The sequence below is a fragment of the Salminus brasiliensis genome, chromosome 19 (genome assembly GCF_030463535.1).
Source record: "Salminus brasiliensis chromosome 19, fSalBra1.hap2, whole genome shotgun sequence".
NCBI classification, from domain to species: domain Eukaryota; kingdom Metazoa; phylum Chordata; class Actinopteri; order Characiformes; family Bryconidae; genus Salminus; species Salminus brasiliensis.
This window is the reverse complement of record NC_132896.1, coordinates 12,086,461-12,109,538: the sequence shown is the minus strand read 5'-3', so window position 1 is coordinate 12,109,538 and position 23,078 is coordinate 12,086,461. Positions and strand designations below refer to the sequence as shown.

Here is a 23,078-nt window from a genome sequence, read left to right as displayed (position 1 = left end):
TAATCAAGCTCTGAATCAGGGCTCTGATTCTGCAGTGATGAAGGCGCGGAGTCTCGCGGCGCGTGTTTGTACCTGTAATCATTCTAATTGGCCTCGAGAGGATGCTGCGCTCCGGTCAGCTGGAGACAAGGGGAGGGGCACCTGTCAATCAAACGCACTTTTATAAAGTCGCGCAGCCCACTCACGACCCTGAGTGTGTGTATGTGGAGGAGCGCGTGCCTCTGCACTCCACAACTGTCTCGCGAGTCAGTATTTGAGTTTTTTTTATTTACCCCAAGTCTGCTCGTGGACATGGACACCTCACCGAGATCCAACACGAGCGCGTGGAACGGGACGGTGGACAGACGCTCGGTGCTCCCGCGCGGCGCCTACCAGCATCTGGAGTCCGGCGAGCTGAGGGTGCTCGTGCCCGCGTTGCTGGGCGTCATCTGCGTGCTGGGCTTCGTCGCCAACGCCACGGCCATGGGGGTCCTGATCAGCAACGCGCGCAAAGCCAAGCTTTCACTGATCAACGCGCTCCTCCTCAACCTCATGCTGGCCGACGCGCTCCTGCTGGCTTTCGCCGTGCCATTCAAAGTGGTCGCGTACGCGCGCGCCGACTGGACCTTGGGCCCGCTGGTGTGCAAGACGTGCGACTGGTTCGTGCACGCGTGCATAGCCGCCAAAAGCTTCACCGTGGCCGTCCTGGCTAAGGCATGCCACCGCTACGCAAGCAACCCCGCCAAGCAGGTCAGCATCCGCCTGAAGACCATCGTGGTGCTGCTGCTGACCGCGTGGCTGCTGGCCTGCGTGTTGCCCGTGCCGCACTGGCTCTTCGCCACGCTCCAGAGGGAAGGCGACGGCGCCCTGGCGTGCGTCCAGCTGGTGCCGCCGCGAGCTCGCGGCTTCGCGTCCGGTTACGCCAAGGCGTACCCCCTCGCGACCTTCTGCGCGCCGCTGGCCTTCGCGCTGTTCTACTTCTGGCGCGCGTACGGCCGCTGCCGGCGGCGCTGCAGCAACAAGGCGCAGAACCTGCGCGCGCAGATCCGCTCGCGCCGCCTCACGCTCACGCTCTTCGGCCTGACCGTGGCCACGGCGGCCATGTGGCTTCCGCACTGGGTATGGTGGGTGTGGACGCGGCACGGCCTGGAGAGCGGCGGCCCGCTGCCGCCCGCGCACTTCGCCTTGTGCGCGCAGCTGCTCATGTTCGCCATCTCGCTCGTGAACCCGCTCGTCGTGCTCGCGCTCTCCGAGGAGTTCCGCGAGGGCTACAAGGGCCTGTGGCGTCGCCTCACGCTCCGCAAGCAGCCACCCAAGCAGCAGCAGAAGCCCGGGCCGCACGCGCCCACCGCCCCCAAGTCGCCCACACCGAGGCCAGAGACATCCGCCCACCTGCCGCCCCTGAGCAGACCGGGACAGGAGGACGAGGAGGACGACAAGAAGAAGCAGGAGCAGCAGAAGCAAGAGGAGCAGCAGGACCAGGAGAAGGAGGAGGAGAAGGACAGCCCGGGGAATAAAGAGGGAATGGTGCTGCCAGACGTGGAGCAGTTCTGGAACGAGCGCGAGGGCGGATCCCTCACGCAGGAGAACGACCCCGTGCCCTGGGAGCACCAGAACCCCAAAGAGGAGAAGCAATGAAAGGGTCCCGAGCAGAGCAGAAGCAAGACACACACACACACACATACACACACACACACACACACACACACACAAGGAAGGAACCATCAGCAGCTCCAAAGAGACTCACCTGAACTTGAACTGAACCCAGTCTCAGCTCACAAGGGGGCATCAAACCAGTACCCGTGCTGGACTGTATTACTCCATTCATGTTGTATGTATCGTTTGAATTAATGTGAGTAACCTGGTTTGATATTGGGTAGGAGTATAGAGAAACGTTATATTATAAAAGTGTCATATTTTGTATATTCCTCGTGCTCCAAATATATAGAGAGACATTATGCTCTAAAATTCTATATATTCTATATATATATAGTCTATATTAATGTGCGCTGAGATTAAACGCCTGTAAATAGCTGCTCCTGGCAGGAACGCTGACTTAGCAACAGGCCTGTGCCAATATTTAAGATTAAGTTATATAATAAATAATGTTCATATGTTTGTGGACACCCCTTCTAAAGAATGCATTCAGCTACTTTAAGTTGCACCCATTGCACACACACACACACACACACATACACATACAGCTTGTCTAGTCCCTGGAGAGAAGTACTGCCAATAGAACAGGACTCTCTGGAGTAGATAAGCCTATTGAACCTATTGGCACCATGCCTACTGCCAGGTGTGGGAAAGAGCAGTGGAACTACTGCTGCTGTGGAATGATGATAGTGCTCCATCCAACACTTCTTGGATGAGTTGGGGTGGTGATCATCGAACGTCCCGACCTCACTAACGCTCATTGCTGAATGCAACCAAATCATCTTGCAAACAGCTTGTTTCAGACCTGAGTAGCAGTGGTTTCACAAGCTCAGACTACACTGTCGCAATGTGATCTCATGCTTTATTGGATATTTGTGGAGCTGTTTTTCTGTTATTGGTTATCAAGCACCTTCACTTTGCAGTCCTTTCACTCTAGATGTGCTAGCTAGAGCACTGGTTCTCAAGGACCCCTGGACAGTACAGAGTACAGTTTTTTTTTTGGGCTCTACCCCCTGTGTATCAAGAGTTGGGTCGGTGCAAAAAACTCTCTACCTTCTGCAGCTGAGAAATCAGTTTGAGAAAAACTGACATCATACAAAGATCCTTAAAAAAACGAAAAAAAAAAAAACGGAAAAAAAAAAACATGGATAGGAAATATACCCAAAAAGCAAAAGACAGGATGGCCATTAAAATTGTCAAATACAAAAAACATGACCACAGAAATGGTTACGGCTCTGCTGTTCTAATAATCAATTTTCAAAGACACTTTAAAATGTGAGAAAAGCTTAGGCTATTAATGTGCTTTATGAATAAATGCATATTAAAACATGTCTATTTAGGAAGAGAAATTTCATATGTTTCCTGTAAATTGATCATATAAAATGTTTCATATTCACAACAAATAGAACTCAAGATGTAAAATATGAGGAAAATGTTTTGTAAATGCACTTGTTCTAAATAAATTTCATGATGTTCTCCGAGTGAGCTGATTCATCAGTGTGTAGTTCTGCACCAGCACTTGGGTTGGAAATCCTAATAGGCTGAAATCTTTACAGTAAGATAGACATACTATATGCATGTACACAATTTATATTATATATATATTATTTATTATATATATGTTTTGCTGCATAAAAGCATTCAAAGCTTAGGATTAACCCTCCTAGAGACTCTAAAGCAAGACACTCTTGCTGATTCAAAAGAAGCTGGTGGGTCTTCTAGCTCTTGTGTGGGATTTGGCCTTTGGATTTTGCCATAGTCAGACACCAATCATCTTGAGCTAATCTTTGCATGGCATGTTGATAACCTGCTAATGGCTTACAGCTGAAAATTGGTAAGTGAAAAATGAGTCAGAGATGAATATGTAAAAAAGTAGGTCGCTTTTATTCCAGTCAACTTGTACAGAAATACAGCAACTCCAAAAAGTTGTCATCTTCTCAAAAACATGGGAACAATTAAATTAAACCTTACTATGAGCTGACTGTCAACCATCACTGCTTGCACAGACCAACGTCACATACGGTTAATGACATAAGCAATAACACACTCATCCATTGTTTAAAAAATATCTTACATTTGAACCGTTGTCAGTTAAAATGACAGATGAACAGAGGGGTCCCGGTAGCTGAACACCCAGTCAGATGACCACAGTCACCAGAGATGACACCGAAACTGGGAATCTTCCCAATTTCTAGAACAGAAGCATTTATACAAAAGCTAAACAAAGAGAAAGCATGATGATCAGGGGTTGGGATGTAGAGGGCCACAATGAAGCCACAGGTAGCCTAAGAGAGTAACTAAGGATGAAGGATGTGGATGGAGCAGATGAAAGGGGGGGGGGGTTCAGGTGGTCACTGTTCTTCTGCCAACCCCACAACTGGGCGTTCCCTCTGGCACAGCACAAACCCAGCTGTCCCTGCGGTGCTAATGCACACTTCCACCATGCTAGAGGGATCAGGTGGGTTTGTTTGGGCATGGAACCAATCCCTGCTTACATTACCGCCCTTTAACCGGTTTTGACATTTGTTCTCAGCAGCCAGTCACGCCATGACGAAAGTATCAGCATGCTTGCTTCCACTTGTCATTCAGTCCAAAAGTCCTGCATTTCACATGTGCACAGGGTGGAACATCAGACGTGAAACAGGTGAGGATGGAACAATTTAAAAAATAAAAAAATTAAAAAAAAATAAAAAAGAAAAGGGGGGAGAACCAGAGTCATGGAACGTGGTAAAATTTAAGGTTTCTGACTGAGCTGGAGGAATGGATGGCAGTCTGAAGGCTACTGGTGGACAGAAGCTGGAGGTCTGGCAGGTGTACTTGCCCATGGATCATTTAGTGGAGCGACGAGTAGGCTCAAAGGCGGTGGGAGGTGGAGGGGGTCCTCTGCGGTCCAGTTCCTCTACGTATGCCATGATGAGTTTGTGTCTTTCATCCGGTACACAGTCCAGGACCAGATAGCGTTTATCATTCTGTAGGATCTTCTCTATGTCTATCAGGTGTTGCTCGGACTCCTGCATTAACTTACGGGACCTGGGAAAATCGAGACGGGTCATTTTGGTCATTATTTCAAAGCTTTATTCAATGGTTAAACGTCATTCGACATCCAAGGTCTCTCTCACTTGTATGTGATGAACTTGGTCTCCTTCAGCAGAGTTCTGAAGTCTGCTTTAGCTGTGATGTGCTTGTCTTTGATGTAGTCTTCAAACTCCCTTTGTCGTTTCTGGGTGAAAAACAAAAAAAAAACAGCAGGACAGGTTTCTGAGTGGTGTTTTAGAAGGGTAGCAGGATTTATTATCTTTATCTACAGTTGCAGAGTTTAGGTCATCACTGTCCATTTAGTCAGTATCTTATAATTGTAGTTTGGTGCAAGTGCCTTCAATCAGGTGTTGGTAATTGGTGTGAGACAAGAATTCCAGCAACGATCACTTATTAAAAATCTCAGGAAGCTTCCTGATTGGGAACCCTCTCGGCCTGGAAATATCGGCTGTGGGGCAATCCAACAAGATGCCAGTACATCTTGGAGCTTCAGCTTCCTTGAGCAGCAATGAGTGAATCACAGGAGTCGGAGTCGGTCTTATGTAAATGAATGCATTAATTTTGTGCATTTTTTTACTGCCCTGCTCATCCCATACTTTCTGCCACTTGTTTCGTACATACGGTTCAAAATTATTTGCAAAAGTAATTCATAGAAAGGCAGTTGTTTTCTTAGGAAAAAAGTTTGGACACCCTGTCATTTATTACTGCCTAAAAATAATAATGAAAAAAAGCACATAAGCTGTAGATGAAACAGGTGTGCTAAACACATTTGAGGAAATGGGCTGAGTTACAGTCCAATGTCAAGGGGGTCAGACTGATTTCTATTGGAACACTGTGTGCATCTTATCTTAACCCTCTACAAACAGCCCCTGTCCGAACTATAAAATTATTTATAACAATGTCCCAATAAGCATTCTCATGACAAGTGTCTGCATTCAGTGTTTGTTTTAACCGATAGAATTCACACAGTAGTCTAATGATGCAAGAGAAAAAAACAAACAAACAAAGAAATAAACACTACGACTGACATTTCTGGCAATTCCACACACTGTGGAACACAAACTGATATTTGTACGCTTGGTGTCAGTTTGTACATCTGAACAGAAAACTGTATCGAGCTGTAGCGGTTTGCACCAAGTTCACTTACTGGGAATCTCGCCGCACCCCGAAATAAAGATTCTGATTTACTCTGCCCCAGAGTTTGAACATAGACGTATAAAAAAGAAACTGGGCACTGTTTGAAATACGCATGGGAGTTCTCATAACACTCAACATGTCTGTTTACAGATAAAGATCCCCCCCCTCAACAGCTCAAATCAGTGTCCTGGTTACACTGCTGATCGGGCCAGTCTCGCTAAACTTTCCGACACCTTCAGAATAAAAAGATTACCTAAATCTCCCAATATTGTTAAAAAAAGTTCATATTTTCACATCATCATCTTCTTTTTATTTTTATAAAAGTTAGATTGTGACCTATTCTCCCCCGCTGTACTAATATGAGGTAATGACTGTTCCTACCCGATCACTGCTAGAGAACTTTATACATCTGGGATCGTCTTTGATGCTCTTTTTGACCTCCTTCCATGTTGATGTCAATGTGACCTGTTGGAGAGGAACACCAAGGTCAGTGCCATTGTAGGCTGAGTAGAACTGCAAATTCAACCACTTGTAACGATAAATGTCTCAGAGAAAGAGAATAAATAACCGCAGCCGTACAATAGACGCCTCGTCCAAAAGCTGCCGGAAGAGCTCCTTCTTCTTCTTGGCCAAGGCCTCGATGTGCTCGTTGAAGAGCCTCTCCTTCTCCTCCCGCTCCAGCAGTGAGGAGGACTCCCAGCGGTGGTCCTTCCTTAGGGAACGTCGAGTATCAGACCAGGTAGCATCTGATGACCTCACCTGCAGTTTAGGAACATGGCAGATGAAGCGATCTCAAAACAGCTGCACGTATGTACGAGTGGCATATGGATCACAGCCATCATGGTTACCTTCTGTTAAGGCATAATGTTGTAATGCTAACATTTCTTCTGACAATTATATTTTCTAAATATCTAATACTTTTGTGCTCTAATATTCTAATACTTAGTGCTTTGCTTGATCTTATGCACTTGATTCGGCTTGTAATTCTCTGGATAATTAACTGACAGGCTGAATTAGGTATGAAAACACCTGATTCTCAAAGGCTTGGTAATTAGATGAGGAGCTGCATTAAGTGTGTCAAAGCAGGGAGGGGGGGAAAAGGTAACACGGCATCTAACACACCTGATTCAGCTCATAAAGAGCTTGATAATGAGGTGATGAGCTAAAAGGTAAACTATACTGCTGAGGTCCTTCACACATGCAGTCTGGCACCCTCTTTACACCCATCAATGTGTATCATTCTCAGCGTGTTTATTAACAACGCTGGCTCTGCACACAGAGCGTGACGATCAGTGTCGTACCATATCAGACATGAGGGCTTTGAAATGCTGCACGGCTTCCTCTCGCTTGTGCTGCTCTCGTTCCCGGTCAATCTCTTTGGTCTGCTCAGAGCGGAAGCGCTGCACCGTCCGCTCTCTCTCCCTCAGGCTGGCCTCAATCCTGGCCTGCTTCTCCAGTTCCTTCTCTTTTTCAGAGTTTGAGTTCTTGCGTTGGAAAGAGGGCAGAAATCATGCTGAAGTAAGATTCAATAATGGATTAGAACTGACAACTATTGCTCTTGCAATCTGGGAAGATGACTAACGTAAATAAGCCAAAGCCATTAAAACACCAAACCAGCTGAACAGAACTGAACAGGTTCAACAGTCAACTGCTCAGAACATTGGCCTAGTTCTGTACACCTGGTAAGCTAAACTGTGTAGGAGGACTCCTCTACCTTGGAGAGCTTCTCCACAAAACTCTTGAACAGTTCCTCTCGCACTGCTGACGTCTCCACCGCTTTGTATCGAGGATCCGTCTCCATCTTCTCCTTCACTTTGCTCCAACGCTGTTGGCCATCCACATGATAGTCAGAGAGCAGCTCAAAGAAGTCCTGCTTCACCTGGGAAAAAACATTATAAAACATATGTGAAATGATCAGCCATTACATTAAAACCACTGAACCGAATGACATAGCATCTCCAAAACATCTGGCAGGTCTTGTGGGGCGTTCCTGGTATACAGCGGTCAGTACCTACTAAACGTAGCCAAAGGAAGCATAATCAGTGAACCTGCGACAGGGTCACGGGTGCCCTAGGCTCACCAATAACATATTGGTGGCAGATACCACAGGACATCTTCATAAGTCTTGGAGTTCATGTCCATTTTGAGGGCACAAGGGAGACCTTGACTGTTAAAAACATATGAACACTGAGGAACTTTTGGAGGTTCTTCAGTTTGAAACTGTGAAGGAACCTCGTAAGATGCTTTGAGAAACCTTCAAGGACCCTTTTCTTCAATAATAAAAAAAAAAAAAAAAAAAATCCCACACCACTTTTCTTGAAGGTTCCTCAAAAGCACCTTACGAGGTTCCTCCATAGTTACAGATTAAGTTACAGATGTGCAAATGGACACACATCTTGTCTAGTCTCTGTGGAGAAGTACTGCCAACAGAATACTTTCTGGAGCAGATAAACTTGAACCTATTGATATCATGCTGCCTAAGGCCAGGTGTGGGCAAGAGGAGTATAACCCACCCCCTTCTCTGGAATAGAGGTGCTCCATCCAATACTTTTGGAAAGAGCTGGGGATGAGGTGGGGTGGTGACCATCCAACATCCTGACCTCAATAATGCTCTTGTCGCAGATTGCAATCAAATCCTCACAGCAACGCTCTAAGATAGTTACTCCAACAAAAGCATGATACTTTCTATTTTAATACCTTTGACTTTGGAAGAATCAATGAATGAACAGGTGTCCCAATACTCTTGTCCCTGTATGGATTGATGAATTGGGTAGAGGGGGACTAATCCATTGTGTGGTAGAGACGGCTCACAGTCAGTTAGCTTCTTTGTCTGTCTCTGCCAAGCCTGCTAATCAGTGTTGATCTAAACGGTCACAGTGCAGTACTACACAAACTTCCCAGAGCTCCCCTGCTGTGCACACATCCTAAGCTAATTGCCCAGCATGCCACGGAGGTACCCTCGCAACTCGTTGACATCCATCACACGGCTTCAAGACTTAATAAAGTGTGGAGATGATGCAGTCACATGTTTCTTGTTTATAAATGTGAAAAAAAAGCATCCATTCAGTCTGAGTAAAAGAGAGCTGACATATTTGCTCAAAGGAGATTTCTCCTACCCGCTGGTTCCTGCTGGCCGAGACTGACAGCGCACTGGTCATTAGGCTCTGCGTTGGCGCTGTTGTTAAAGAAGTTGCTGTAGATTGGCGTCCTCTGGTGAACCCCACTCTGTGCAGACCCCCTTCCACACCTCATCACCTATCACCCCTCCCTCAACAGGTGACATTTCACTGCTATTAATGTTTGATGGCTGACCTTTAGCTGCCAAAGGCAATCAGCGCAGTCTCCCAGTACTTAACCCTAACTACTACACGTCGCAAGCACAGCCTGCCGAGCAACAATGGCCACACAGGCTGGTCTTCTTATAATTCCTAAACCCATAATTCAGCAATAATGTGAATCTGTTTGTTGACACATGAAAGCTTGTTTTCAGTCTTACTTACATCACGGTCAGAAAAACTCAGAAGTAATTATCCATGTTTTCCTTATGATGTGATGTTGCGTCACTGTTCTTTGGCTTTGAATGGTCAGATTTTCAAAAGCATTATGCTCACCTTCTCTCCCCGATTCTTTGAGTTATCCTTCTCTTTCTTCCTGAGAGAGGTCATAAACTCAATAAAGATGGCCTCTCTATCCTTCATCTTGTCAATAGCTTTGAACCGGGCATCCTTGGCGTGCTTGGTCGCAAATTCGCTAAATGTAGTTCTGCAAGGAGAAAACAAGAGAGAGCAATCTGTGAATACAAGATCACAGATCAGCCATGACATTAATACAACCTCATTGTCCATTACATCAGCTTTACTTACCATACAGGAGCACTTTGTAGTTCTATAATTACAGACTGTAGTCTATCTGTTTCTCTGTATACTTTGTTAGCCTCCTTAAACCCTGTTCTTCAATGTACAAGACCCCACAGGATTGCCACAGAGTAGTTAGTATTTGGGTGGGTCATTCTCAGCACTGTAGTGACATTGACATGGTGGGGGTGTGTTAATAGTGTGTGTTGCTCTTGGTCGATCTTGTAGATGTAAAGTCAGAGACTGAAGCTCATCTGTTGCTGCACAGTTTGTGTTGGTCATCCTCTAGTCCTTTATCAGTGGTCACAGGATGCTCTTGGATGAATATTTATGTGACTATTTTCAATCCTGCAGTGATACTGAGGTGTTTAAAAACTCCAGCAGCACTGCTGTGTTTGATCCACTCATCCAAGCTCAACACACACCAACATGCCACCAGCATGTTAGTGTCACTGCAGTGAGGTGAAGGACCCACCACCCAAATAATACCTGCTCTGTGGTGGTCCTGTGGGGTCATAACCACTGACCAACAGGGTCATGGCCAACAAAGTATGCAGAGAAACAGCTAGATTACATTCTGTAATAATTGAACTATGAAGTGCTCCAATATGTAAGGTGGAGCTGATATAATGGACAATGAATGTTCAAGCAAAGAGGTGGTGTTAATGTTATGGCTTATAAGTCAAAACTTGACTGGCTTAATCTAAACAGATGTTCCTCACGAAGTTCCTTAGTGAGCAGAATTTTTGAAGGGGTCCTGGTCTTTACCTGACTCCAAGTCTGGCTTCCTCCATCATCTTCCTGAAGTCATCTTTGGCCTGCATGATTTTGTTCCTCTTCTCTTTCCTCTCTTCCTCAGCACGAGTCTTCACATACTGATCAAACACCTGCAGGGAGAGAAGCAAGATGTAGACACGCCTTAAGCTAAGGAGCCTTCACTGAAGAGCCATCAAGAATGGAGAAGCTAGAGTGTCACTTGAGCTAATGCTTCATGCGTTCACAGCTATAAACACAGAGGATGGTTTGGGAGAGAGCTGCACTTCTTACTTTAATACTGAGTCACTGTTCAATCAAGGAGTCGCGTGATAATTCTGCATGCTAAATTTACACACAGTAAAGAGGCAGTAAAGTGCACCTGCTTCCGTTCCTTCGGGTTCAACAGCAGATACCGGGGATCAAACACAATCTTATGCAGTTCCTTCTCCCAGGTGGAGAAAGCTGAAACCTGGTGCAAACAGAAAAAAAAGAGATGAAGTGAGAGACAAATGAGGGGGAAATAGGAGCTATTTAAAACCACTCCCCCATCTTAATTAGCCCCATTCTAACAAGCAGAGTGATCAGCAGGTGAGCTCTTCTGAGTGTGTCCCGCCCTCCCATGGTGCCGGAGTCAGGGTGTGCACCCGTCGCGTTTCATCCACCCCACACCAGCATCTCTAATGAATGACACACACGCAGCAGGGTAGCCCCCGCACCTCCCTCCGGCGCTCTCCCCACGCTAATTGGCATGGACAAGCCTAGTGTAATTAGCCGGGGACGGCGGGGGGAGTGGTAGGTGCCCCTCCACCCTTTTCTAGTGCATGCTGTAGATGCTACAGTATGGCTTCTCTTAAGCACACAGGAGCTAATGGGATGGGAGGAGGGGGTCGCCTTGATGTCTGGCCCTTTTGACTGCGCTAAAGCTGCCTTTCATCTGTGGCACGGAACACATGGGCAAAGGGCAAATAGCTCTTGGCTAGCACCTTAAAGAGCTCTCGGGCCCATCCTCAACATAGTGGTTTACTTTTTAATGCGAGACACATCAAATCTGTTGCCAGTGAGCGCGGCATGGGGATATGAGACGCTCATATTTGATGAGCAGATGAGACAAGGCTGATCAATGTGGCTATGATAAGTTGAAAGGTCAGGAGAGTATCTTAATGAGACACTGGGGTTTAAAGAGAGGGCAATAAGTTTAACCTTTTAAGAACAGAAAACAACAATAAAAAAAAGCCATGCTGACCTGAATTTTACTTTAAATATTCAGTATAAGTTCTGTTGTATGCTAGACTTCGCTATACTTGGTGTGTTCTGATTTAACTTGGTGTGTTCTGAATTAACAATAAGCATAACAATACATAACAATAATCACATGGATTGACTGATGTACTTTACCCCTCTCTCCAGCAGCATGTCTTTAAACTGGCCCATTCGAGTCTCCTGTGGAACCACAGCTCGCTCCCTTGCTGCTCTCAATTCGGCCTCCATCGCTGCCTCCTTCTCGGAGGAGTCTGCGTCCTTCCTCTCTTCCACTCTATCACATCGTAAAACCAGATTTTAAAACTTAGAACAAGTCATAAGTCACACAGATTAAGATCCATAACGGATTTCAGTTGTTAATGGAACTTAGTAACAGTGTAAACCCACCCCATGAGAACAGTAATTCACTAATTCATAACCGTGGAATGCTTTCTCAAAATTCACCCTCCTTCTGCCTCCTTCAATGGCCACCAAGTATTTTCTATAAACGTCTAATAAACTTTAGACAAACTTTTAAGCCTTCTAATAAACGCCCTTTCGTTGCAGAAATCTTCGTAAAGGAAAATAGCTATTTTGTTTCAACTACAACATAATTGACCCAGTTTTTGTCATCATTTGTAAACACATCCCCCCCCCCCCCCCCCCTTGTGAGACTACTGTTTTGGCTGCAAAACGACAAAGACGCATCTATGCACAAGTATAGATGCTCTAAATGGCGTATGCCACTTGCGCAGGCCAAGACACATGACTCAACGCAGTAGCATTAACCGGTCTTAGTGTATGGGTAGTGGTGCATTTCTTCCTGTGCGGTAGTAGCATGTTTAAGCAGTTCCAGCATGACCGTCTACTTTTACTCAAGATTTGTGATGTTAACATTTAAATGCTAACACATGATTATGTAAGAACTGGTATTTTCTGCTCTTGGGCTCCCCCTACAGCTGGAGACTGTAATTCACTTTTACACCACTGTTCCAAATGCAAATCACATTATGTGCTCCTATTTACTGACAAGCTGAGAGATACAGAACCGGCTTCTGAAGTGAAAGAAGCATGTGGACATAGGCAGTCAAGTAATTACAGGATTAAAGTTACATAGTGCAATTAGCAGCAAAACAATATATGCATATCTGATTCAGTAAAGAAAACAGAGCCTCACTTTCTCTTCTTGGCCCTGCTGGGCTCATCCTCCGGCATGTCCTCTATAGCTGCAGGCTCTTGTTCTGGCTTGCCAATTACTGTTTTCACACACACACACACACACACACACACACACACACACACACACACACACACACACACACACACACACACACAGAGAGAGAGAGAGAGAGAGAGAGAGAGAGAGAAAGAGCTCTGAAGCAACAGAAGGTTTGGACAGAAGGGTGGAAAACCAGCAGGTCACTCAAAACAGATGACACTTGGGTCTCCACCAATACTACTCATTAAAAAGCCCGGGCATCAATGGGGGAAAAAGAGCTGCTCGCAGTGAATTGTCTAAATCCCTGCATCAGTCATCAATGAAGTGCTGTTCATTCAACTACAAGACATTTTCAAATGTAAACTACATCAATAACACAGTATGCTTTAAATGTATAAACAATGTAAACTGGTCAGGCTACAACACCCTGGACCCTGTACGGTTAAGTCATTTGTAATCTGTCAGCCCTGATATGTGCCCTCACTCCTATTTCAGTGTTAAGATTCATGTATGAAAAGTAGGGCTACAATGATGACAAAGACATGCATTTCTTTAAAGCAATATTAAGTAGAAAGTTTACCATAACTAATAATAAGATAAAATATTTTTAAATAAGATTTTCCCACTAGTGTAGCATCTCTTATGTTGGTCTTCAGGTTCAGCACGCTACTAACTGCACTAAAGGAAAATGTTTGCAAGAACATTGTAGCATGTGTAACCCAAGTCATATTTTTGTAAAATCCTGTAATATTACTAGACCGTCTCAATCCACATGAATCTTTCACTTTCAATAACAGTTCTGTATCTCTCAGCTCATCCAGAAATGCATGGAAGAGGGTCCTTCATGAGGAGTGGCTCAAAGCATGAATTGTACTTCTCGCCTGTAAGGGGAGCCCAGGAGCAAGAAATTTAAAGAACTAGCATCTGAAGTGAAAGGAATGTGGACTGACACCGTACAGTAGTATTACACTAATGTGACGCGGGTTACACAGCGTCACACAGTTCTCAAAAGCATGGTCCTGCTCCCTTCTACCAGTTATACAGTGCAGTAACCGGAGCCGGGGCTAGCAGTGACACAGGTGCTATTTTTCCTATTACAGGTCTTTTGATTTTTAAGCGGTCATTTAAGGTAAAAATGCTACATAATGCTGTTTTACACTCAAACATCCTTTGCACTGCAGCGTTGTATGATGATATGTTCCAGAAATGCAGGGGTAATGCAGCGTCTATTTTTTGTCACCAAGAAAGAAGAAACTGCTTGTCTCACAGTCGGAACTGCGATGAAGCAAAGTAAGAGATAAGTGCACAAGGCATAATGGTCACATTAGCTGATTAATTGCAGACCTGATGGGCAGGTGAGACACAATGTGTTGTGATGAAGAGGAGTCTAACCCAGTTTGGGGCCGTTGTCCAGGCCTCTCTTGTGTGGCGGCTCCTGGATGCTCTTGTCCACATCCGCACGCCCCACTAGCTCCTCCGGACGCTCCCACATGGACATGCGCGTGGTGGGGTTGTAGAAGAACACGCGTTCATCACCGGTCCACACCACACACCTGAGAAAGAAAAAAAGAAACGCAAGATAAATTAAAAACAACGGACCTCTATATGCACAAATATTTAGGCACCTTATTCAGCCGGTCTTGTGTATTTGTTATTTATTGTATTTTTTGTCTACGTCCCATCTCATGTTTTGTCCATTGGCCTTGCATTACTGCACCATATTCTACCTATTACAGCACCAGAAACCTAGCCCAACTGTGGTCTGCTGTACTGTACAACCATGTATTTGTAGAATGGCAAAGTTAAATTGAATTATAATATTTATAATTAGTAGTTATCTATTATCTATCTACAGTTCAAATGAATATGTATTTAGAGCAGAGTAAGAGATCTAATACAGAACCTGAGACCGAAAACTTTTCCCATAGTATAGTAGTCATAGGTTCTATTTCAACGTTGAGAAACCAGTACAAGTGAACAGGAACCCCATCAATGTATGTAGTGTTTCCCACTGTTGCCTACCATGGAGTTCCAGGAATAGGGGTGGTCGCTACAGGCTTGGCTTTCTTGGCAACTTTCTCTTCTTCAGTCAGCTCTACATCCTTCATCTCCTTAAAAAAAGACAAAATCAAACAATAATCTAGTATTTTCTTAATTTATTCAACATGGATTTAGGTGTGAATGCAATTTAACAGATCAGGCATGATCAACCAAAATAAGGTGTTTTTACCTCCTTCAGCTCTTTAGGTGGATCAATTTTTGGGCTTCCTTCTTCCATCTCCATAATAGAGTCCTCAAAATCCACTACAGCTTCCTTGGCTTTCTCCAGTTCCTTTTCTGTTAGGAAATATCACAAAGGGATAACAGCTAAGGATGTGGTTCCAAAATCATGCACAAGGCATTCAATCTAAGACCAAAAATTATGTGCTCTCTGTTGTGGTGGTTTAGTTTAGATTTAGGTAAGAAAAGTCAGGGCAGTTTTCTGACTGCAGCAGTAGTGATCCTGCCTCTCTAAGCTCCCAGACCTTTCTCTTTGAGCTCCTCCGGCTTGTCCCAGGTGGTCTCCAGCGTGCGTTTGTTGTAGTAGTAGGATTTCCCTTCCGCAGTTTTAAACTCAGACCATTCAGAAAGGGCCAGCGGGGAGGAGGCTGCCGCTACTGTCATCTGAGGAGGCATCATGGGTAACAAGGGAGGTGCCATTCCAGGAAGCATACCTGGAGAACACACACAGACAGGTACATATGTAATACACAGGAGTTTTTTTTTTAATAAAACAGCAAAACAAAAGAAAACATACATGAACAAATTTTCCCAGTTCTAAACACACCTGCATCATGCGGTGTGCTGAATAGCGATTATATTAGCATGAATCCTTTATGAAGTGAATCTTGTGTAAGGACAGGAAGACCATTAAGCTTTGTAGTGTATGGAGACTGGAAGAGTCCTTCAACTCTGCTGCAGTCAGGATGAATGACAATTTGGGATATTATGGCCTGGCAGCACGGCATAATGCGAAACAAATAAAACAGCACGTCCTATTTTAAGAAAAATTATTCCATGCCTTTTAGAGACCCATTTAACACTGTCCTGCACCACTTAATAAATCTTCTAACAGTATTTTATTTCCTTGCCTATTTTAAAAGGCACAAATATACACAAATACACCATGCAAGAAACTAGCGAACAGCATCTACCAATCAGAACATACTTAAGCATTCAAGTCCGAACTGTGAGTTATGTGACCTGTTACATCCATAGTGACGTTTGAAGAGGTTTGGAAGAGTAAGTCCAAATGGACTTGGTTTTAAAGTCGTATTCACACAGCGCCGATGTGGGAAACTTTAGGCTTTAAACAGAATGAGCAAACGGAACCCATTAATGTGACAGGCCGATATGTCCATGCGGTTTTAAAAAGGTGGTTTTATTTATGATATTTACACATTCTTTATATAGGTGCTGATCTGTCATAAATATTTATGTAGGAATATTTTTTAATTATCAAAAGTTGCTGCTTTTTAAAAGGGTGTAATGACCATTATATCAGTGGCATAAAATATTCTTAAAAAAACAATATCGTTTATCACAATTATCTCTGCTATCAAGCTGATGGTTTGAGGTTATGCTAAAGAATTTTGAGGCAGTCCATCTTCTTCATTATTCGGTCTAATTGTAGCAAAACAACCCCAGAGGATGCATGCTTAACAGTTGGTAGAGTGTTTTTGGGGTTGAATGCCTCAAATATTTCAACCTTTGTCTCATCTGATCATAAAACTTTCCTCCAGAAGGCTTGTTTATATTCTATTATTTTATTCATTCAATAATTGCTTTGGGTGCAACTGTGACATTGAGATCACAATTTCATTTCATCCCATGTAAAACATGTGATGTGAATGACAATAAAGTCTCTTTTATGCTTTTATCCTGTATCCTTTTTTTCCTCCTACTTAGGCTGTGCATGAAGGTGTCAATTTTGGATTTTGAAGATTGCAGGTAGACTTCTGATCGTAACTGCAATTTCCATTACAACTCATAGCTAAATATGGTGCTGTTTTCAGGAAGTCCTAACAGGGGCTTTCTAAGCACTTTTACTTATCAGAGGCAGGCTTCTCAAAGCTTCATGAATATGAAATGACAGCTGCCATAATCTTATAACTCGGAAATCAGAGTTATAAGATGCCATAATCTTAACGTTGGAAATCTTCTTTAAGGTGGCGCATTTTCAAGTGAAATGTGATGTTTCGAGTGGAAATTATTGCTAGCGGTGAAGTGGTTCAACTTTAAATAGCTAGTGGTATTACATCAATGTATTAATCCATAAAATTTATCAACAGGTCTTCAATTATACATATAAAACATTTCTCCTGTTCTAAATACAAATATTGTTCTTTGTCAACATAAATAACATGTTTTTTTATGTTTTGAGATCAGTGCAGCTTACAACAACTGGGAGAATCTGCTCACGCTATTAAGAGATTCTGGTCTTATTCTGCTACTGCTCTGTTGGTCCACAGAGAAGACCACTAACATGACTACAAGGTGCCCGAATGTGGTGAGAATCACTGCAGCAGAGAGATGCGACTCAGAATAAAAAAAAAAGGTAAGATGGTCATAATAAGTTATGACTGGTTTGAAAGTGCTTAAAAGGGTTTTAAGGGTTTTAATCTGGTCCCAAAAAAATTACTCTTCATATAATCATTATTTTTGATGGATGCGCTCAAAGATGTAGCGTGCTCATTTATTAACCCGAACTGTCAAATTACAGCTTCAAATGCCACATTATGCATTCCGTTTGATGTTGGCAACACACCAATACATGCCACAGCAAAGACACACTAATACCACAAATAAATCACTATGGAAAACAGAGAAGCACGATAAGAGGACACAAGAACAGCAATTCACATCCACAAGAGAAATACAAGCTCATGAGATGCTGAGATTAGTAAACTAACATTTGTAATCTGGGCTCTCTGTTGTATTTGAAATCACTCTAAAATAACTACAGTATTATTCAAAAATATTTTACTGATGCAGCAACTTTCATTTCAAATTTGTATCTGGAAGTGATGCAACTGAGTCTCTAAATATTGATCTCCTTCCAAATTGATATGAAGTCCCAGAATTGTGTGCACTTTGTGTAAATTATGGGGCGTTTGACTATAAGTAAATACAATACATAAAGCATAGATGCACAACAGTCACCAACATGCCAAGTAGCAGAGAATAGCGACTGGAGATGGAGAGGGAATTACCGTTCTTGCTGGGTGAGATTGTCTTTATATAGGGACAGCTGACTATCTGCATCATTGCTACACCTAAAAGAATCAAGCAAGCACAGAGCGATTGAAGAGAAAGACAGATGTCAACTACAGTGGTCCAGTGCAGTGCAACTACCCACAGCCTCTGCATTGGTCTGCTGTGCAGATTAACTAGACAGATTGCTGTGATGTTAAAATGTGGCTCTACTATATACTAGTATGTAAAATGAGACTACTTAACATGATAGCAAGAGTTGATGTCAAGCTCACTTTGTGTACAAAAATGGTAAATGACAACTAGTAGATGTACCCATTTGCTTTGATAAACTAATACATAACGTGAAGGGGACCAATACTGCCATCTACAGCTCAAAGTCACAAAGTACTGCTTTACAGGGGTGAGTTTACATGGCCCTAAAGCACCGCAAGTTTAAAAGATTCACTGTCAACAAACCCTGGCTTGAAACAAACTCTAATTCACTTGTTAGTAAAACACTTCAAGTTCTGAAAGGAAGAAAAGCACAGAGAGACGCAAATTTAAAACCAAATCAAAAGAGTAGAGGGGAGGCATCCGAAGAGGGTGTGAGTCAAGGCAGAGAAGAGTGCAGGAGAGTGATCCAACCTACCAGGCAGAGGAATAGGTAGGCCAGGCAGCGGCACTCTGAAAGGTGGCACCATCACTGGGGGGAAAGCTGGAATGGCGGCAGCCGGCTGTGGGACCGTGTGGGACAAACCCACAGGGAGATGCTGTGGACCTGTGGTCACAGTGACTGCTACTGCTGGAGGATTCACAGCAGCTATGGGGGTCACTGCTACACTGTGCGGTGCAACCACTGCTGATGACAGATCAGCACCTTCAGGAGCTGCAAAAGAGGAGTCAAAAAGAAAAAAACAAACAAACAAACAAACAAAAAAAACATTGAAAATTAATTTTCAGAGTTTGTTTAAATCAATCCTTCTTAAATCCAGGCTCTGAACCTTTTGCGTATGTGAACATGGTAACTTAGTCAACCCACATATACATGAAGTGTCTGATGTCACCATGTTAAACTGCCAAAAACTATTGAGATTTTGTCAGTTATTATCTGTATGCGCTTCCGCAGGTTTTATTAATTTGATGGGAAACTAAATTGTGAAAGCGACTGGCTGCTCCACACTGTGACCACACCTTTACATGTACTGCACTTGTCTGATGTTCTGATCCAGAGGTGCTTACATTTGAATCATGTTACATATACAGGTGAAAGTAGTTTTAGGAGTCTTGCCCATAGAACTTTATTGGTGTAGCATGGTGCGCATGCTACTTGGATGGCAGTGCCGTTACTCACTACCCTACACCAACTCATTTTTTTTTCCATAATAGCATATGATTATGAAGATCAATGCATACCAATTTGTTGTGCACAGGACTGTACTAACCCCCACCCTTAATGGCCTATGGTCGGTTGTTTTGCATGTCAGTCAAATTTGCCTTTCCTGTCAAAGTAGACATTTTTTAGTCATGTTAAGGAAAGAAATGCACTAGACTCCAGTTTTTGTGACACAGCATCTTTGGTTTGTTGTATGTTTTTTTTCCCCCCACTAGTTAATCATCTAGCTCTATACCTCCCTTACATCCTTTAGACAAACCATACTCACAAAACAGGTGCTGAGTGTCTACACTTATTTAAATCAATACAACAAATAATAGCTTAGTTAATGTCTACTTATTTATTATGTAGTACTTTGTTCATCTGAATGGATGAGGTTGCCGATGGCTGGCCAAAAAAAACATTACGCAGCCCATGTGCCAAACGTTAATGAACTGCTTCTCTATTATTTTATAGCTCATCTGTCATCATTAGCAGCAGCCAGGATTATTCTGACAGTGCAGCGAGAAACATCTACCTTGTTTGCAACCAAACAAGTGCAGTGTAAAAATGACCTCCAACAAAATCAAAGCATCTTCCTTCACTGAGCTGGTGAGCATGAGTACTGGCGCTGACAAATCGACTTTAACATGTGTGTGACATTTACCTGCTCCAGGTGTGGGCAGGAGAGGTGAGACAGAAGCGGTGCTGGGAGTGGAGGCGGAGTTCATGGCTGCTGAAGAAGCCTGGGTAGTGTGCGGAGTCGTGATGCTGGAGCCTGCAGCTGGAACACTGGGAGAAGGGCTGGGGGTGCCGTCCTGTAGCCGTCCTGTAGCCGTGGCTGCTGCAGCAGCCGCAGCCGCAGCCTGGCCCAGCATAAGAGGGGTGAGTTCAGCCTGCTGGATCACCTTCACACCCTCTGGCTTCGACCAGGCTGACTCCCGCGTGCGTGCGTTGTAGTAGTATACCTGGCACAACAACAAAGAGTTCAGGGCTGCAACAAGGACTGGTGTAATGACAAGGCATCACAAGTGGAGCATGAAGTTAGGTTTTAATTTTAAACAGAACAGATCAGACTGAGATTTAATGATCTTACATATGTTGCTCTGTATTCATTTGTATTCAAACTGGACCCTACTGAATTAAACACCCCTGCTCTAGACCAAAGACATAAACGGAATAAACAGCAAAGGCATGAGAAAATCCAGTGAAGGAACAGAAACTTGCCTTTCCAGCAAGACAGCCAAGTCAGCGTTTTTTCATCCTAACATCATGTAAAGCTGTCTAGTTAAACTGCTTTTTTGCTCCATACCTTTCCTTCTGGACTCTTGTTTTCCACCCAGATCTCCTCTGTAGTGGTCAGTGTAGGTGCAGCAGGCGTGGCCGAGGCCGTAGGTGGGATTCCAGGGGGGAAGATGATGCCGGGAGGGGGAGGCATGCTGCCTACTGGTGGTGGTATAAATGGTGGTCTCTTAAAGAACAGAAAACAAGAAGACATTGAAACCAGGTAGACGGTTTGAGGGAGTTCACTTGCACCGTGCTATGCTAGCGTTATGCTTTCCATACAATTAGCACAGTTAATTTCCTAAGGTTTTTACTTTTCTGCTCTACACACGTGTATACATTACACTCATACTGTTTTGTCCTGCTTATGTGTTTAATTGTACTTATAGCTGCCTGAAATGTAAAGCATTGAAGATAACTATGTCTATGTGAGCCATGCTTTCAATCTGTGCTGTTCTGTAGGTACTAGCCCTTTTTGGTACTGCAGCACTGAACCCCTGGTGGGACCTCCATAGTGTAACTGCCTTTATTAGTGGCTTTTACAGAGGGCTTGATTCAATTCCAGCCACAAGAGCATGCGATCCACTGCTCCACAGAACAATGCTGGGGAGCTTTACAGGCCTCTAGCTCTGGGGTTTACAACAGTCCTCTTGAAGAGCTACCTTCCTGCAGATCCAATCCAAATCTAACACACCCCATTCAGCCAGTCAGAGACTGGAGGCAGTAATTGGTTTGATCAGGACGTGTTAATTAGGGTTGGATCCAGAGTCCGTGGGAAAAAGTAAGACCACTGTTGTATTTAAAGCACTTAAAACCTTGGTTAGTTATGTGGTTATTAGTCCTAAAGTAAAAACCATCATTTAGTCACTTAGCTTACCAGATTTTGTGTCCCACATGGTTCTATGTTAGGGCTTACAGAACTGATTTTTTGATAGTATGAAGTGGGGCAGTGGTGGCTCAGCGGTTGGAGCTCTGGGCTATTGATGACAGGGTTGTGGGTTCAATACCCGGGATCGGCAAGCTGCCACTGCCCTTGAGCAAGGCCCTTCACCCTCTCTGCTTCCCGGGCGCTGGAGTTGGCTGCCCATCGCATTGGGTGTGTGTGCTCACTGCCCCTAGTTTCCTACTGTGCATGTGTTCACAGATGGGTCAAATGCAGAGTACACATTTCGCTGTGATTGACATTTTACAGAGTTTAAAGGCCTAAGAACAAACAAAACACACTCCAATACAGTATGCAGAACAAGACCATATGAGATCAATAACACTGATTAAGAACAACATAGACGTGTCCTGTGAGGTTTTGTGGGTGGTACCTGTAAATGAGGAGTTGCTATGGGCGGCGGGACGCTTGGATCAAAGGGCAGGCGCCCAAAAGGAGGTCTGGCTGGAGGCGGTGGGCCCCGCATCACGGCAGCGAACGGCGGCGTAGCGGGGGTGCTGAGAAGCGGCTGTCTTCGCTGCATGCCTGCGGTGGCTGGGGGTGCAGCAGCGGGGAATCGGGGTGCAGACTGCTGCGCCATTCTGCTACTGCAGACAGAGCTTCAGTTAGCCAGGGAGACCCAAAAGCACGGGAAGTAGCTAAGTGAACTAGCTAAGAGTTACAGAAAAGAAAAGTGCAGTTAGATGCAGGGACCCGAGCCACAGCCCCCTTTCTGCACCGCATGTTTACGACACGCCTGAGTGAGGAGCGGATCTGAACATTTGGAACAATGACCAGCTTTAAACCACTGAAAGTCAGGCACGGGTTACATGTAGAGCGATCCTCTGTACTCCAAACTGTACTGTCCTGTCAAACAGCGGTATCTCCTTATTGTCTCAGCAGTTAACGGGATTGGTAGCAAATCCGGGTCCACAAAGTAAAGATCCACTCCGGGGTTTCGCTTCAACCGCCCGAGCAGCTGAGCATCTATACCCAGGCGGCTGAACACCTGAAATCCTGGAGCGGATTCTTACTCTCATGACCCGGATTTGTCAATTGGCTAACGGTTAGCCGACTAGCCCCTCACCAAATCAAAATGATGCAGTTTCGGAGGGAAAATTAAAAACAGGTCAGCAGGAAAAGTAAGTTAGAGCATATAAAGAGCAAACACTCCGGTGAATTGTCTGTAGCGATACAGCAGTAGTGAACTGACCAGATTTAAGGTCTCACCCGTTAGCGCTGAAAGCAAGGCTCTCTCCCTCCGTGTGTTCCGCCATTACAGGAAAACAACAAAGAGCTACAGTGACGCTTTTCCGGCACAAAGCAGAATTAACACATCACAACCAAGCCTCGCATATTTACTACTTCTGATTTACAATTATAATTACA

At 44.3% G+C, this 23,078-nt stretch overlaps 2 protein-coding genes across 7 annotated transcripts; one reads left to right on the top strand and one right to left on the bottom strand.

Annotated features, from left to right (window-relative positions):
- Positions 1-208: 208 nt before the first annotated feature.
- Positions 209-3,057, top strand: gpr151 (G protein-coupled receptor 151). Its single transcript, XM_072663639.1, has one exon. It carries the CDS (start codon positions 292-294, stop codon positions 1,615-1,617), a length of 1,326 nt encoding a protein of 441 aa, XP_072519740.1. The 5' UTR covers positions 209-291; the 3' UTR covers positions 1,618-3,057.
- Positions 3,058-3,498: 441 nt separating this feature from the next.
- Positions 3,499-22,974, bottom strand: tcerg1a (transcription elongation regulator 1a (CA150)). 6 transcript variants are annotated; one of them, XM_072663103.1, is made up of 21 exons: positions 22,920-22,974; positions 22,084-22,297; positions 20,796-20,954; positions 20,151-20,451; positions 18,761-18,997; positions 18,129-18,191; positions 15,402-15,590; positions 15,107-15,213; positions 14,899-14,987; positions 14,269-14,429; positions 12,835-12,913; positions 11,814-11,952; positions 10,798-10,887; positions 10,431-10,549; positions 9,420-9,570; positions 7,523-7,687; positions 7,110-7,292; positions 6,388-6,567; positions 6,190-6,273; positions 4,755-4,855; positions 3,499-4,665 (listed from the first exon to the last, which is right to left on the bottom strand). In XM_072663103.1, exons 1-21 carry the CDS (start codon positions 22,964-22,966, stop codon positions 4,464-4,466), a joined length of 3,060 nt encoding a protein of 1,019 aa, XP_072519204.1. In that variant the 5' UTR covers positions 22,967-22,974; the 3' UTR covers positions 3,499-4,463. The 6 variants fall into 6 exon arrangements, with proteins under 6 accessions (XP_072519204.1, XP_072519206.1, XP_072519205.1 ...); XM_072663105.1 differs by having other exon boundaries at positions 22,903-22,970; XM_072663104.1 differs by having other exon boundaries at positions 22,084-22,294; positions 22,920-22,966.
- Positions 22,975-23,078: the final 104 nt, after the last annotated feature.